Source organism: Equus quagga, chromosome 11 (assembly GCF_021613505.1).
Source record: "Equus quagga isolate Etosha38 chromosome 11, UCLA_HA_Equagga_1.0, whole genome shotgun sequence".
NCBI lineage: Eukaryota > Metazoa > Chordata > Mammalia > Perissodactyla > Equidae > Equus > Equus quagga.
Window position 1 is genome coordinate 86269366 of NC_060277.1, and position 17204 is coordinate 86286569.

Below are 17204 nucleotides of genomic sequence, written 5' to 3' on the forward strand. Positions count from 1 at the left end.
TTGCCCATCTCCTGCTCCTCCCGACCCGCGTACTGGGTGTCTTTTCTCCCTTCTCTGAAGAAAGTAAGGAAGGTCTCTGAGTGCTTTGGTAGACCTGGGAGGTGAGATGGACAGAAATGCTTGAAATCCTCAGGGGCATATTTCAATATAATTTCTATTCGTTCTTCATGCATTATAAACATTATTCTGCGAAGGAGGTCCATGGAAGGCACCAGAAGGCCAAGGGGGTCCTTGGCACAAACATGGTTAAGGAAACTGACCCATAATGGATCTACAAGGTAATTTGCCACCCTGGAGGGTGAAACGTGATCTAAAAGATATCACGGTTTCCACCCAGGATTTCTGCAGCTTGTATAATTTAGATCTTTGCGCAAGTCAAGCATCTTTTTGTTCCCTCAGGCCCCTTGGGTATTACTGTATTTCCTACCAGCAGACTGTACTTGGCTTTGAATAATGTAGGTAGTGTAAACTTCAAAACAATGTATCAGCACATGGATGCCAATAAACTCTAGAAACCCCTGTTTCCTGATCTGTAAAATGGTTAAGAATTGTGCCACCAGTTAGAATGGAGGAGGTGACTACCTAAAATGAACATGGAACATGTTTGCGCAATGCCTATCAAAGTAAATGTTCACTAAAAATTTCCACTTGTTTTACATCACTATGTTGAAATGTTTCTCCTTCTGTACTTGAAAGAAAGCCCTGAAGTTGGTGGCAAACTCTATGTTTCTGCCAATTTCCAAGAAGAGAAATAAGATCAGACATGGCAGCATAGAGAAGTTACGTCTTTATCCAATCGAATGCTGGTTCGGTCTTGTTTTGTGAGGACGGGAGGAGCGAGGTGGTTTTTCCCTGGACTAAATGCACAAGAGATCAGAGACATACTTTCCTAATGTTTTTATAATGCTCTTTAAGTTCTCTCTTCTTTATAACAACTATATTATATTTAAACTAAAATTCAATTGCTTAAAAAAGCAATTTCATCAAATACCATTAGTTATGAAGTATTTTCCAATATCTTCAAGGAATCCCATTATGAAAGTGTGCTTTGATGAAGCTGCACCTTTATCACTATATGGCAATAGATTAATGAAGATAAGAGTATAAATGGCGTTATGCAAGATATAAGATATGAAGCGGGAAATTTAAATTGTATTTATTACATGTGTTTAAAAGTGTTTACCTACTAAATTCAGAAGGTAAATACATATATTTGGGTATGTTGAGATTTACACCCATGTTTACTTTATTACAGTTAATGAAGAAAGGATCATATTAGGAAATAGTTATTTTGTACAATCTCAGAGGTCTAGAAAAGGCTTGGAATGAGGTCTAGAAAGGCGTGTTCTCGCTCAGCACCTGCCGATTGTAATAGGCCTGCCTGTTTCCTGTGTGAGAGATACTCTCTAGAGGAACTTCCAGCAGCATGACAGCTGAAGCTCTGGCCTCAAACATAGAAATGCTGGAGAAAATATACCAAAGATAGTCTTAAATCTATAGCGTAGCTGAAAATAAAGAAAAGATACGCAATGCAAAAAAACCAAAAAGGAAACAAAGATAGCCAACATTTGCTCCCAATAGATTTGAAAACTAAAAAACAAAACAAAAGAAATACACGCTTATTCCAGGAACCTAGCTAGCAATTAATTCTCTGCACAAATTCCTTTCTGCTTAAAATACCTAAAGAGTTCTTGTTTTCTGCACTTACTCCTGACTGATAGCATATTCATAGACTAGGATATTTAACATCTTAAAGATGACCATTCCTAACAATTCAAACTATAAATCCAAGGAGATTTTGTTGTTGTTGCTGGGAAAGATTCACCCTGAGCTAACATCTGTTGGCATTCTTCCTCTTTTTTTTTTCTCCCCAAAGACCCAGAACATAGTTGTATATTCTAGATGTAGGGCCTTCTAGTTCTTCTGTGTGACCCACCACCACAGCATGGCAACTGACAGAGGAGTGGTGTGGTTCTGTGACTGGGAACCGAGCCAGGGCTGCTGACATGGAGCATGCCAAACTTTAACCACTAGGCCATCAGGGCTGGCTCGATATTGTAATAAAAATCCATTAACGGTGTTCAAGGAACTTCACATACCATTCTAAAATTCATAGGAAAGTTGTAAGGATCAAGCAATTTGAAAAAGTAGGAAAGCAATTTTTTAAAATAGGGGAAAAAAAGAGGGAACCTGCCCTATCAGATATTGGGATTTATAATAGAGATAAGAGTGTGAATTTGACCCAGGTCTAGGAAAAAAATACTAAAACAATGAAACAGTTTTCCATCTAGAAACAAATCCACATGCATATTGAAACTTAGCATGTGAGAGAGAATGCACAATTTAAAAAATAGTGTTGGAAGGATTGACTATCCTTATACAAAAATGAGATTCTATATTATATCAGACACAAACACAAATTCTAGATATATAAAAGAACTAATAGTATAAGGCAAAATTTTGAAATCTTTAGAAGACAGTATAGGAGTGAACTTTTATGGCCTAAGAGTTAAGAAAAGATTTCTTGTAGAAATAAAACAGCACAAACCATAAAAGAAAAGATTAATAGTTGTCTACATTAAAAAGCAAGAACTCCTGTTCAACTACATACTACAAATAAACTAAAACCTCACACATAGATTGGTAGAAGACATTTGTTCCTTCCAAAGCCGACAAAGGATCAATATTAACCATACACATCAAACACCTAGAAATCAATAAGAAAAACCCAAATAAAGCAATTGAACATATGAACAGTAGAAAAACCCAAATGGCATGTAAACACATAAAACATTGGTAAACCTCCATAGTAATTGGGGAAATGCAAAATAAATTATGCCATTTTATTTACATAAAATTGGCAAAAACAAAAATTAGGTGTCGGTGAATATACAAGGCAATGAAAGCTCTGACATAAAATGTTCTGGTTGAAGTGTGAACAATAGTTTGAAACACAACTTGAAAAGACCTATTGCGTTTGAGGATACACACTGTCTGGCCCAGAGTTCCACTTCTCTGAGCATACCTGAGAGAATGGCTGCTATTGCCTAAGGATTGTTTTCATGGCAAAAAATTGGAAACAACATAAATATCCACCAACCAGAGAAAAAAGAAATTAATAGTGGTATATTCATTACATATATTTTGAAATTAGAAAAGAATCTACATGTATATCACGGATACATCTTGAAAACACTACTGAATGAAGAATTGTAGAAGGATGCACAGAGTAAGAGACTATGTCTCATGTATGGCCTATACATATAAGATCTGCAGTTTAACAAGCATCTAACCAGGGAGTGAGCTGTTAAGCCCCACTTTCTGCAGGTCCTCTCTCCCGTCTCCACCAATTCCTACATAGTGATTTTTCTCAGAGATTCTCCTTAATTGGCCTGGGCTGTTACTGGAAAAACCACTAATCTTTTCTGAGGGGGCCATAATGGAGTAAATTCTTATCTAGAACACTGCATGCTCCCTCTGAACCATTAACTCCTGATCCAGGTGATGTCTCTTCTAATGCAAAACCTCCTGATTTTGAAGCAGAGCTGGTTCTGCCACCTCCTTAGTAAGTCCTGCTGGGCTACGTCTAGCAGATCTCTTTAAAACATACATGTATCAGTGAGCTAATGCCATGAAACAAGCCATCCTGACATTCATTACCTTAAAATAATAAGTATTTATTAATGCACACAATGCCACCATCTGGGCATTTTTGCTGCTCTGAGCCAGGCTTAGCTTAACTCAACTGAGCTTACTCATGCTTCTGTGGTCAGCTGGTGGGTGCGCAGGGGGCTGGCTGAATGCCACAGTAAGATGACCTCATTCACATATCTGGTGATGGCTGGGTGGCTGGACCTCACCTCTCTCATCATTCAGCAGGCTGAGGTTTGTTGTCATGGTGGCTGAGCAAGATTTTGAAAGAGTGACAGAAGCATGCAAAACCTCTGGAGGCCTAGACTTCACAACGTGCACTGTTACTATTTGCATTCTTCTTGCCAAAAGAAGTCACAGCTTAGCTCAGATTCAAGGGCAGAGAAATAGATGTCTCTTCAGTGAGAGAAAATGCAAAGCCAAATTGCAAAAAGCCTGATACAAAGGCCACAGAAGTCCCATCCCGGATCCACCAAATTCAGTGTTCTTCCTCTATAGTCCAAAAGGACTGGTGATGCTGTGCTTAAATCGTCTTTTTCCCTCCCTTTTCTTGTCTTTTTTTGTCCTTCAGAGACGGTTACCTTCATGAGACATTCGGTTTCTTCACACGGGGGAGCGGAAGGGGATAAAATAAGTGTGCAGAGTCACTATCTGTTTCTGGCAGACCTGCTCTAGGTGCGGGCTTGTTTGTGCCTCGGAAACTGCCAGCCCTTCACACTCATGTAATCTACATCTTCCTTGCACTTGAACATGTGCCAGAGGAGCCACGTGAGGCTGTACTTGGACTCAGCTCCTTCTTGAGCAAAGGGAGCACCTTCCGCCTATTCCATACTCAGTGATCTTTCCAGACACTCTATTGCTGTGCTTACCAAGCCACTAACAGCTCCCCAGACTGTGAGACCAGACACACTGGGTTTAAACGCCACCTCTGCCGCTTGCAGTTAACTGTGTGACCTCTGGCCAGTTGCCTAACCTTTCTCAACTTCAATTTCCTCATCTTTTGCCGTGGGATGGTCCCACCTTATGGGATTATCATGAGGGCCAGCATGACTGTACAGCGCAAAGTACAAGGCAGGCAGTCGGCCATAGTATTTCTCTTCTTCCTTCCTCGCCCCATCCCCAGGTACCTTATGAGTGCAATAAGGAGAAGAAGAACATGCCTGGAACTAGACAGAGCTTCGTGAGTGGTGCTTCTGTGAAGAGACGAGGCTTGTGGACAGACACATGGCGAGGTACTATAGGACTTGGTCTCCGAATGTGTGAACATGTGTTAGAGAAGGTAGAGCAGGATTTAGAAAGAAGCCCAGTTTCATTGTTCCAGTGAAGTGTTAAAAACAAAAGGGACTGGCAATAATATGAAGTCTATGCATGATTTCTATGGCGTAGAAATCTATGTTCTTTGGGTACACAAATGAACCAGGGGATTTGGGTCCCAGGATCTCCCAAGAGGGAATTAATGGGGACTTGAGTTAGTCCCAGAGAACTTCTAGGGCACTCTTGACTCCAAAGCCTTGACTTCCTTCAGGGAACTAGAATAAATATGAAACCCAGTTATGCCTATCGCTGTTATCGGGGACCACGAGACCTCAAGAAGGTCTAACAGCTAATAAATGGAGACACCAAAGGCTTCCCTCTCTTCCATGAAGTAACTCCAATTACAGATTTTCACTGCGTGAGACTTGGACCTTAGAAAGCTTGCAGTCATGCCTTACAGTATGGTCAGGTGAACTGTGAATGGAGCAGGAGTTAACTTGACGCATGCAAACTGAGGTGAGAGAAGAGAGAGCTCCAGAGGTGCTGGAGGTCAGGTCATGCTCAGTGTCCTTGGGACTGTACTTGTCTCCATCTTCTTTATGGAAATGGCTGTACCAACAAGTTGCATTCAGTAGGTGGAGCCTAGAGTTAGACTGGTGGACACTGACCAGTCTAACAGGCCAGATGGGCACACTCTCCAAAGTCTTATTCTAAACAAGAAGACCCAGGTAACTAAGTGCGTCCCTGAAGCTAGAAACTGCAAAATCTGGACTAGTGAACTAAACAAGGAAACTGGTTGCACTAAGGAGAGGGCATCAAGGCTGTGGCTCTATTCTGTTGGCTGAGTGAGGGTAGGGAAAGAAGATAGCAGAAGGGAGCTGCTACCCAAACTTGCTCAATCCTTCATAGTAATTAATACTGCCACTGGATCTTAGACCTAATTAGTAGTGAGCAGTGTGGAAGCCACTCAGTTATCAGAGGTCATTGAGTCTTGGGTCTGAGCATCCCAAAATCCCAGCCTGGAATGCGAGTCATGCTGCATTACCCATCTCCATCAGGAACAGCTCAGGGAGCTGAGCCTGCAGCTGGAAAGCATCAGCAGAAGCAGCTGTGACCAGCTGGGGACTCAGAAGCTTGAAAGTGAGGCTAGGGCTAATGCAGCATTGAAAAAGTGTCTCTCTTAACATGTCCACAGCAGTTACCATACAGGAGCTCTCTTGATAATGCCTGGACTGGAATCCACTAAGGATAAAGCTTTCTACCACCGAGAATTAATAAAGATATTGACATGCAGAAACGGAAGGCAGGGGAGACCGGGAGCTGTCCTTTTGCCTGTAGCAAAAGGTCTCCGGTCACTTCTTTCTTAAGTTTCTAACTTATATCTTTACCTACAAGTTTTGCTTCCTCAGGGAATAAAAAATATCTGATGATGAGAAGACAAAGAGAAGGAAAGAAATATCAATGGAGGAAACTTTAGGTCCCCGTTGATGTAAGCACTTCTCAATCTCTATTCATTAGTCATTTGGGAAAAAAACATTTTAAAGGATGAATTTAGTTGCTTCTTCTTAGAAAATTTAACTTTGGGCATAAGACATCACGTTAATGATAAGGACAATATAGTCCATGTGGAGTGACAGTGGAGGTCAATGTTAAAATTTATCAGCAAAGTAGAATAAATATTTATAGTTCTAAAGTAAAAACTCAGACAGAGGATCGTAGCTACTTATAGGATAAAAATTAAATTCTACCTCTTTTGGACCAACTCAGCAACTGACTTTTAAAAACTTCAGTAACTGAACATTCTATCTCCCAAATGACAAGGATATTTTATCCATTAGAATGTGAACTCCAGGAGGGCAGGGAATTTTGTCTGTTTTATATGCTGCTGTCCTTCTAATGCAAAGAACATAGTGAACACTCAATAAACATTTTGAATAAATGAATGAATTCAGGGCTTATGAGAGAAACCAGTTTGAAAGCATTATATCTGCTTATCTACAGCCTTACACCCGTTTCAGTGTTTCAACAAGGGCTCAGCTGTTCCCATGACGTCATCATCAACTTCCTTTCCTTCCATACGATCAATCACGGAGAGTCTGGGTTTACTGAAAAGAAAGTTGTCTGATTCTGATTTAGTTCTGCTCTGATTCTTAAAGAATCCAATGGAAAAACACAAAGATGAGAGTGAGGCCACAAAAATTCCTGAGAATATTTCAGAATGCACAGAATGAGGGCTTGGGGACAGTCATGGAAGGACACAATTCCCCTCACAGCCTCTGCTCTTGATCACAAAGAGCAGAATGGAAGGATACATTGCTTTCCTTTGGGACTTGAATTCTGTTACTTCAGTTCCTTTTCACTCTCTTTCTCAAAAACCCTATCATACCCATGTTCCTTGTTAATACCCCTATTGAAATGTTTCCATTGACAAAGGATGCCGTTGTGCCCCTTCCCACAAAAGAATAATCATGCCTGTGGCTTCTTTCACACTTGGATCAGGGTACATTGTTCAGTCACCTTTGTCCAAGAAGGAAGGGGCACAGTCAAGGTGCTGATTCTGCCAGACTCAGTCACACATCCTGAAATGTTTTCCAACATTTGGAATTTGACAAGATCCCAAGCACATTTGGCTGTGGTCGCCCTTTCTCCCTTAATTGTTGAGCCCAAACAGAAAATACAATCCATTTGCTTCAGAGTCATTTTCCCAAAACGCTTCCAAATTTTCCTTGGTGAGAGCTATTTGACGTCTTTGTCTTCACGGGCCTAACACCTTCCGTCTCACGTTTTATTTCTTGGAACCAGGAAGCAGACAGAGCCAAGAGTAACAGGACTCAGTTTCAAACACAAGACACAATCTGTAAGATCAGGTGCTGGAGTGGAGGGTCGGGAGTCTCACTCCCAGAATTACAACTGCAATACATCTGAGGAGGGAGTTAGGGCAGTCTCTAGAACAAATGTGTCCTTAGGAGGCCAGAGAACACACTTAACTGAGGAGAGATTTCTCTCTACCCCAATACAGCAGCAACTGGTGGCTAACATCTCACCAGAGTTCCACGGTGAGAAAGATGGAGGCAGAGATTCCACTAACTACTGCTGTTTGGTGGTTGGTCATATCGTGAACGCTGGACTTGAAACACAAGATGGCTCACAAGATCCACCTAAGACCTTTTAATAAGACCCCAAAACTCAAAGTGAGACAAAAATGGGTCAAAGTCCTACTTCCTAACTTATATGGTACTTTCTAGTGTTGTGAATTGGGGAAATCTCTGAACTTATGTTTTTCCATTGTAAATAAAGACAATAAAACCTTCCTGGTATATTCATTGTGAGACTTAGGAGAGATTATGAAGCTTAGCACGATGCCTAGCATTGGGAAAGCACTCAATTAATGACAGTTATTCAGACCGTTAATGTTACTTTTTGTAACAGCTTTATTGAGAGAAAATTCACATAGCATATAATTTACTCAATGGCTTTAATATATTCACAGAGTTGTGTAACCATCACCATAATCAATTTTAGAATATTTTATCACTCCAAAAAGAAACGCTATACCCATTAGCAGTCATTGCTCATTACCCCTCAATCCTAGGCAACCACTAATCTACTCTTTATCTCTATGGATTTCCCTATTATGGACATTTCATATAAATGGGATGATGACAATACATGGTCTTTTGTGCCTGACTCCTTGTTTTCAAGGTTCATCTATGTTGTAGCATATATCGGTACTTCGTTTCTTTTTATTGTTGAATGATATTCCATTATATGGATATACTATATTTTATTTACTCATTCAGCAGTTATGGGAAATTTTGGCTATTATGAATATTGCTGCTATGAACATTCATGTACAAATTTGTGTGTGGGCCTATGTTTTCATATCTCTTGGGTATATACCTGGGGGTAGTATTTCTGGGTCATATGTTAACTCTATGTTAAACCTTTTGAGGAACTGCCAGATGTTTTCCAAAGTGACTGAGCCATTTTACATTCCCTTCGGCACTGTATGAGGACTCCAACTTCTCTACATCCTCGCCAACACTTGTTATTGTCTATCTTTTTCATTATAGCCATTCTAGTGGGTATGAAGTCGTATCTCATTGTGGTTTTGATTTGAATTTCCCTGATGGCTACTGATGTTGAATATCTAATATGTGTTTCTTGGCCACTTGAGTAGCTTCTTTAGAGAAATGTCTATTCAGATCCTTTTTCATTTTTTAATTGAGTTTTTGTCTTTTGATTATTGAGTTGTAGATATTCTTTATATATTTGAGACACAAGCCCCTTATCAAAGATATGACTTGAAAACATTTTCTCCCATTCTTTGGGTTGTCTTTTCACTGTCCTGATGGTGACCTCTGAAGCAAAAAAGTTATTAATTTTGGTGAAGTCCAATTTATCTATTTTTTCTTTTGTCGCTCATGCTTTTGATGTCATATCTAAGAAATCATTGTCAAGTCCAATATCATGAAGATGTTTCCCTAGGTTTTCTTCTAAGCATCTATAGTTTTAACTCTTACATTTAGGTCTGTGATCCATTTTGCGTTAATTTTTGTAAATGGTGTGAGGTAGGAGTCGAACTTCATTCTTTTGCATATGAATATTCAGTTGTTCCAGCACAATTTGCTGAAAAGATTATACTTTGCCCATTGAATTTTTTGGCACCCCCTGTGGAAAATCAGTTGATCATAAATGAGAAGGTTCATTTCTGACTCTCACTTCTAATCCATTGATCTGTATGTTTATCCTCATGCCAGCGTCACACTGTCTTGATTAATGTAGATTTGTAGTAAGTTTTAGAATCATAAACTGAATCTTCCAAATTTTTTCTTCTTCATCAAGATTGTTTTTCTATATACAAGATCATGTCATCTGCAAATAGAGATGGTTTTCCTTCTTCCTTTCCAATCTGGATGCCTTTTATTTCTTTTTCTTGCCTGATTGCCCTGGCCAGAACCTCCAGTATAATTTTTGAATAGAAGTGGCAAGAGCAGACAACTTGTCTTCTTCTTGATCTTCCGGGGAAAGCTTTCAGTCTTTCATTTCAAGAATGATGCTAGCTGTGGGCTGTTTGTGGATGCTCTTTATTGGGTCAAGGAAGTTCCTTTCCATTCCTAATTTGTTGAATGTTTTCATCATGAAAGGGTGTTATTGTTATTATACAAAAATACAGCTGTTCTCTTTTTTTCCCTTTTTTCCTCTCTTCTTTCCCTTTTTTGATTTCTTTCCAGAGCCCGGTAGGACACCAGGATGACATCAGGAAAGAGGAAGCCACGGGCTGCTGTGCATCCATTCCCTGAAGTGCCCTCTGGGCATCTGCCACCTCCTCCCTCCTATCTGCACTCCTGACCTCGTGGTACCCTTGTTGTTCTGGCACAAGCTGCATCCCTCCCACTTTGATCTGTTTTGCTGGCCTACTGTCTCCTTGTTCTGGGTCCTCCGCTTCTTGTCACTCTTCTTTAGGGTTCACATCCCCTTTTCCACCTCTTCCCAGGTGCCCTAGACTGCCTTGGCAGCTACTGGTGTTTGGAAAGCTAAAGGCTGTTTTCCACGCAGTAGAGTTTCCTTTTCAGTCCTGTACCCAGTTTGATTCCACAAATATTCATGAGAGTTTTTTCATGCTTTTTTTTTTTTGGTGAAGAAGATTGGCCTTAAGATAACATCTATTGCCAATCTTCCTCTTTCTTTTTTTTTTTCTCCCCAAAGCCCCAGTATATAGTTGCATGTCCTAGTTGTAAGCCTTTCTAGTTCTTCTATGTGGGATGTGACCACATCATGGCTTGGTGAGTGGTGTGTAGGTCCATGCTCAGGATTCAAACTGGTGAACCCCAGGCTGCTGAAGCAGAGTGCATGAACTTAACCACTATGCCACCAGGCTGGCCCCACTGACGCCTTTTTAATGCCAGGCATTGTGCTTGTTCAATCCTGATAATACTCACAATAACCCCACGATGTTGTTCTAAGTTTGGTTCCATTTTACAGAAGACAAAACAGAGGCTCCATGTGGCTAATTTGTTTGAGATTACATACATAGTAAGTGGCAGAGCCAGAATTTGATTACAGATCTGTGTGTTTGGAACAAAAGAGAGGGACATGCATACCATCCTAATTGCTAAGACAGAACTCAGGGCATCTGTTGATATGTTGTTAGAGCCAGGAAGAGCTAGGAAAGTAGCGCGTCTCATTTCACACACAAGGCTTCTGTTGCTGTGGGCTTTGCCCACTAATCCAGCCCTATCCTCCAAAAACACATGCTCACCCGCCCAGCACATGTTGAACCACATCATGCTATCTCTGTTGCTGTGCTTTTACATATGCTGGTATCTCTGCCTCAGAAAACTGTCTCTGCTACTCAACTACCAACTTCTCGATGCCTGGCCAACTCCTACTCCTACTTCAAGACCCAATTCAGAAGTCACTTACCCTGGGAAGTCTTTCTGGCCCACTCTGGGCTTTCCTCCATCTTATCCCATACGTACCTGTGTCATAGTACTCACCACATTTATGTTCTCCTTCCTCTCCCCCAAAACCGATTACCAATAAAGCATGAGTGTTTTCAAGGTAAGGGCCAAGGTTAGGTCTACCCTGTCTCCCAGCTCTCAGGATACTTCCTGGCCTGATGTTTCTTGAATAACTAATTGCATCTTTAGGATGAGCTCCTATACGCACAAGCCTTCTCGGGTAGGAGATTTATACCCCCTCTCTACCCAAATAGATTAACAGCTGGGACAACTTCTTGTTCCCTTCCGTTGTGGAGAATCTGAATCATAAACCAAGGGGCTCAAACTTGTGAAATTTGAACTTCAAAAAGTAAAACCACCTTTCCACTCTGCATAGCACATCTCACAGTCCTGGCGTGTCACGTAGTGACTTGAATACTCACTTGCATAACAAGCTGCCTACTTGTTGTTCCGTTATCATATCTTATGAAATGGAGCACGTACTGTGTATCCAAGCAGACATACACAAAAAACACATATAATGGATTAGGAACATAAGTAATTTTTCTTAAGTCTTCCCATTTTTTGGTTCCATCTCTGAGAACCTAAGCAAACAATGTGTTTCTGTCTTCTCAAGCAAAGCACTCCTCTTCCTTGTAGTTGGGGAGGATCCTAGGAAAAGACACTTTGGGGAAAGTCGACCTGCTTACGTGTTTTGTGCCTTTCCTTTTTCTCTCCAACAACTGGCTCCTGAAATGGTTCTGCTCTGATGGGTGGCATGATGCCATCACATTGGAGGTATGTTGTACCCCAGCAAGGCCCGGGACAGATGGAGGGGGTGTGCTTGGATGTTCCCTGCCCCCCTTTTACTCCTGTTGAACTTCAGAGGCTGACGCTCCACTTTGGAAACTGGATTTGGGTGATAGTTACTCGGCATGCTGCCCGATGGGGGCGAGGATTCAGAGTGACAAGGCTTAAAGCACCTCGGCTAGGACCCCCAGGACAATGTTGCAGGGACTGTTAGAGATGGCGGAGGACCACAGGGAAAAATGGGCAGCTATCCAGAATGAATAAATCTGATCAGGTCACTCGTTGGCCTAAAATCCTTCCAGGCTATTGGTGCTCTGGGTTTAAAGACCAAACTCCTTGCCATGGCTCCCAGGGTCTCCCATGGCCTGACTAGCTACCTCTTCAGCCATGTCTGAGATGCCCCTCCTTCACTCACATTGCTCCAGCCATACTGGCCTTTGGTAGTTTCTGTTTTACAGTTTCCTCAGCCATGACTGGCTCTCCTGCCTGAGGGGTTTTGTGCAAATGTTTCCTTCCGTGTGGAACGGTTTTCTTCCCCAGCCGTCACCCAGCCAACTCCAACATGTGCTCCCTTGACCCCTCAGACTTCGTTAGAGCCCCCGTTCTACAGCCTCTACTACCCTTTACTTGTCCTTTCTCAAAACTCATCACCTTTTTAACAGCTTGTCCACTGTATCTTCTTCACCAGAACATAAGCTCCTTGAGGGCAGGCACCAAGCCTTCTCTTTCATCCAGGAACCACCATGTTGATCCCCTTGCTGGATGGACTCCAGACTCTTGAGAAATGTCTACTAGGCGAATACATGTCTCAAAGCCTTTAAAGATAATTCTCTGAGCCGACTGGGTGGTGCTACCAGAAACACGAGAACCGAATGGGCTCTTCCTGCTTGTCTCTCCCAAATCCAGCTGGGAAGCAGGAGGTGTGAAGGGCAGTCATTAGAGATGGGGATTCTGGGTGAGGAATCTCAGCCAGGGAGCCGGGCCAGGACTCTCACTGTGAAATAGGAACATTTTCAAGGAAGTGACCCTGGGCTGGAACACCTCAGTTCCAAGGTGGTCATTAACTTTGAATTGTTATGCGGGGTGAATAATTCGCCTGTGGAAAAAATTGAGCACTGACAGTCGTGCTACTTTTGTCATTAAAATCCTGAAATCCTGACTAATCTCAGCTGGACTCAGTTCAGACTGTGCCATTTCCGTAACATTAAAATATCACCCGCAGCCACACTAGCGAGGCCACCCCTTAACAAAGAAGGGACCTTAATACTTTCAAGGAAGGATCAGTGGGAACTGGAGGAATCCAGAACCCCCAAAAATGAGGACTTGGGAAATAATTTGGCTTGAATTCAATTATTCAATAATTATTACATTATTCTTTAAGGTACTCAAATTAACCCTCTATATCAAGATGGGTTTAGCCTCTGGGCGTGTCAGCGGGTCCATCTTCTGTAAATCACTCAGTCACTCATTTTAGTGCCTACTACCTGCCACCCTGATGGGCAGTAAGCAAAGGGAAATCACTGTTTCTATCCACAAAGATGTTAGTGTCTATTCGGAGAGACAGACATGGGAAAAAGAAGCAAAACAAAGTACTAGAGGAATGACAAGATATCTACAACTTTCAAATTCCAAATACTACCTCCGGCCCCTGCAGAAGGGCCGGCACTGAGGAATCAGCGCGGCCTCGACAGCATGAGCTCTCTATTTTTGCACCTCTGGCATCTAAGTCGGCTCCGTGGCTCTCGGTTTCACACAGAGCCTCCTATTTCAATGCTATGTAGGACCAACTGTCTTCTCCAAATGAGCAAGTGGAAATGTCAGAGTCATAACTCTACTAATCATAGCAAACTATGGGACTTTTTTTTCTAACTGCCTTACTAGAAACTCAGTGTGCTTAGTATTCTCAGAGTTGTTAGCAAATTATCAAACACTGTCTAAAGATCTGGTTTGCATGACACTATTTCATGTTGATTCTCTGCTCAAAGACTCTAATGTTAGTGCTTTTGTTCAATGACCCTCTATGTAAAATTTCAGATTGATCTCCATAACATGGGGAATTTAGCTTTAGTTTATCTAAAATTAAATTCCAGCTACATAATGACATTTCAAGGATAAATTTATGAGGCGTTTGCTTATTTGCATAATTCTATCGATGTGACCACGAGAGTGGGGCAGGGATGGGCACATGGGTTAGAGGGAATCATGGGACGGTGCGGCATCTACTGGAGAGGAATGCCGTCTTCTTTTTCTTTCTTTCTTTTTGATTGGCATGAGCCGGGGAAGACGCAGGCCTACCTTTTGCTGTTAGCAGCAACCCTGCCACCAACACAGCCCAACAACAAAGATAACTTGAAAAAAAGGAGAGCTGAATTCTAACGTCAGTTTGAGCACCTATATCAACCCCTACCTGAGGCCACTCTATACCTGGCCTTGCATGGAAGTGAGCCCCAAATTCTTTTTATGTTCAAGTCCATGAGTTAGGTTGGATGTGACTTGTAAACCAAAGAGACTGATTCATTCTCACAAAAGGAACAAGGTAGGAGGGAAGCAGCACACAAGACAAGCATAAGTCATTCTGTATTTATTTGCTATTCAACACACTTTCCTTTGCAGAGAGAAGAAACACAGTCTGAGGTATCCCATTAACAAATCCCCTGCTTCTATCTTTATATCCTGAATTCCTATGCCCATTAATCAAGGTTGGGTACCATCACACAGGTGATTAAAATTGTTCCCTGAGATCATCAAGGCTGTGGCTTTGGCCACAGAATATCTAGCCCTGCCAAAATCCAGGAGAAAACAGAGGAAACTAGAATTCTTTTGGTGGTAGAAGAGGTAGACAACTTAGGTAGAATTCCTGAGAAAAAGGTGCAGTCAACCAAGCCACGAATTAATATTTCCCTGGCTGTGAACTATTGTCCCTTCCCCATCTCCAAACATTCTAGAAGGCAAACTCATCTTATTGCATATAGACACTTCATCACAATGCTGTGCTCAAAGCATCCTGGCTTTGGATAACTGCCTGAGCCATCTTGATGCCTCAGTTTCCAGTCAAAGGCAGAGCTGGTGGGTATGCACAGCCCTTCCCCAGTGTCATATGGGAAAGAGAAAAACCCAGAAGTGGATGATGAGAAAAAATGGTGATCACATTATGTGCTCTGTCAGGCCTGCAGTGTTTCTCAAGATGGTTTGGTATCAAAACAGCTAGTGAGCCTCCAGGAGCAGGATGGGGAGAGACTCACTGCATTATCACCTCAAGCCCGGCCAAATCAAGTCCCCAAAGCAAACGGGCAGCAGCACGTGTCCTCCAGCCTGGGTGCATTGAGAGGCGACTGAAGCGAATGCAACTTCCAGCAGCCCCTCCTGGGCTGTAAGAAATCACAGTCTTGGAGGAGCCAGCTGGCCAGGCTCAGTCATTCTTGTGTTTTGTTGTCCTTCCTCCACCCACCCATCCCCCTAAAATGACACAATGGAATGACTGTGTTCCTTATTGAGGACCTTCCTATTTAAAAATAAACACACAAAGGTTTCCCTAATCTGACCCATATTCCATAGTGGAAGAAGGTCGCGGGCCTGGGGTGGGGAGAGTAGGAAAGGAAGCAGGCGGGGGAGCCGGGCGTCGGGCAAACACGTTCAGAGACGACGTGCAGGAGAGTGTGCAGGCAGAGAGGCGAAAGGAAGGCTGAGCATCCGTGGGCTGTGGCACTTGGGAGATGTCATTCCACGGCACGAGGTTCCCAATACTCTTCCTTAGGATCTCCCAGGGTAGGTCTGACAGGCTTTTGCCAGGTCATTCAAGAACTCAGGCACTCCATTCTACAAAGCAAAGGACACTGTCACTCCTCTGTCCTCACAGCAATCACTCTTGATTCTGGGGCATGTGGCAAAAGGTAAACAGAGATGGCTCTGGGAATAACAGACAGTAGGGCCTCTGACCAGATTCCAGCTGAACGTTGCCACAGATAATGGCGAAAGCTAAGACCCAGGGTGTGGGGGAGACTACCCGATAGGGGCCACAGTTATAAGACACTGCCTTATATTTTGGCTTTTGCTAGTGAAAAGCTAAGACATTTCTGAGACACTGTTTTTTGAAAAGAAAAAGAAAACACAGGAGATGGGGTAGGGCTGGGTTGTTTGACTCTTCCAAGAAATAGGAGAAAGGACATGCTTTGCAGAATTAGAACATGGTAAGGACTTGGGGACAAGAGATAGGCTACACTATTATTTAGCTAGTGTTGAGCATTGAGCAAGACTCTCCCCAAACATTGTCTTAGTTACTCCTATTCCATGGGGTAGGTAATATGAACCACCATTTATTTTTTTTTCTTTTTGGTGAGGAAGATTCTCTCTGAGCAAACATCCTTTGCCAACCTTCTTCTTTTTTGGCTTGAGGAAGATTAGCCCTGAGCTAACGTTTGTGCCCATCTTCCATACTTCCCAGGCCGGCAAAGTGGAGCACATGGAACTTTAACCACTTGACCACGGGGCCGGCCCCTCCACCGCCATTTTTAAAAGGGAAAAGATCGATGGCTTCCCTAGCCTACACAGACAGTCAGTGGCAGGGCCAACATTCAAAATCACATTTATTTGACTCAAACCTTAGGATCTTTTCCTCTCCCGGAGAAGCTCTTGAGCCCTCCAGCCAGTAAGTAGGACGCTTACAAAGCAGGTTGAATGGTCCCCATGAAGCCAGGTTCCTAGGATGTCTCTAGTGATCTGGGCGACCACTGCGGTTCTCTCTCCTTCCAGAAAAATGGAACAACAATAACAAAACTGGAGGCTGCCCCAGGCTTGGCCATGTCTGGTGGTCTCTTGGGCCAGGTCAGCCTGTCTTACTCCCCTCAAAGCCGATACAGGATCCAGGGGTACCGTTGTTCCTACAAGGAGCAAGCTATTGTCCTGACGTTCCACTGAGTGATCCTGGCGGGGTCTCTGGGCGCCAGCAGGCAGGGGCTGGCATTCCAGCTAATGATTCTTTGTCTTTTGTCCCAGCCTCTGTCCTGGGAGTTGGCAACCCCAGTCCTAACCGTAGTCACTCAACCAAGC

At 42.7% G+C, this 17204-nt stretch overlaps 1 protein-coding gene across 1 annotated transcript in view; it reads right to left on the bottom strand.

The window, feature by feature from the left end:
* Window positions 1-14724: 14724 nt before the first annotated feature.
* LOC124247338 (phosphatidylcholine transfer protein-like) overlaps window positions 14725-17204 on the bottom strand; it is a 37921-nt gene continuing 35441 nt past the window's right edge. The window contains exon 6 of the mRNA XM_046676493.1: window positions 14725-15974. Coding sequence (XP_046532449.1) covers window positions 15909-15974 — 66 coding nt within the window. The 3' untranslated portion in view covers window positions 14725-15908. The remainder of the gene's footprint in view (window positions 15975-17204) is intronic.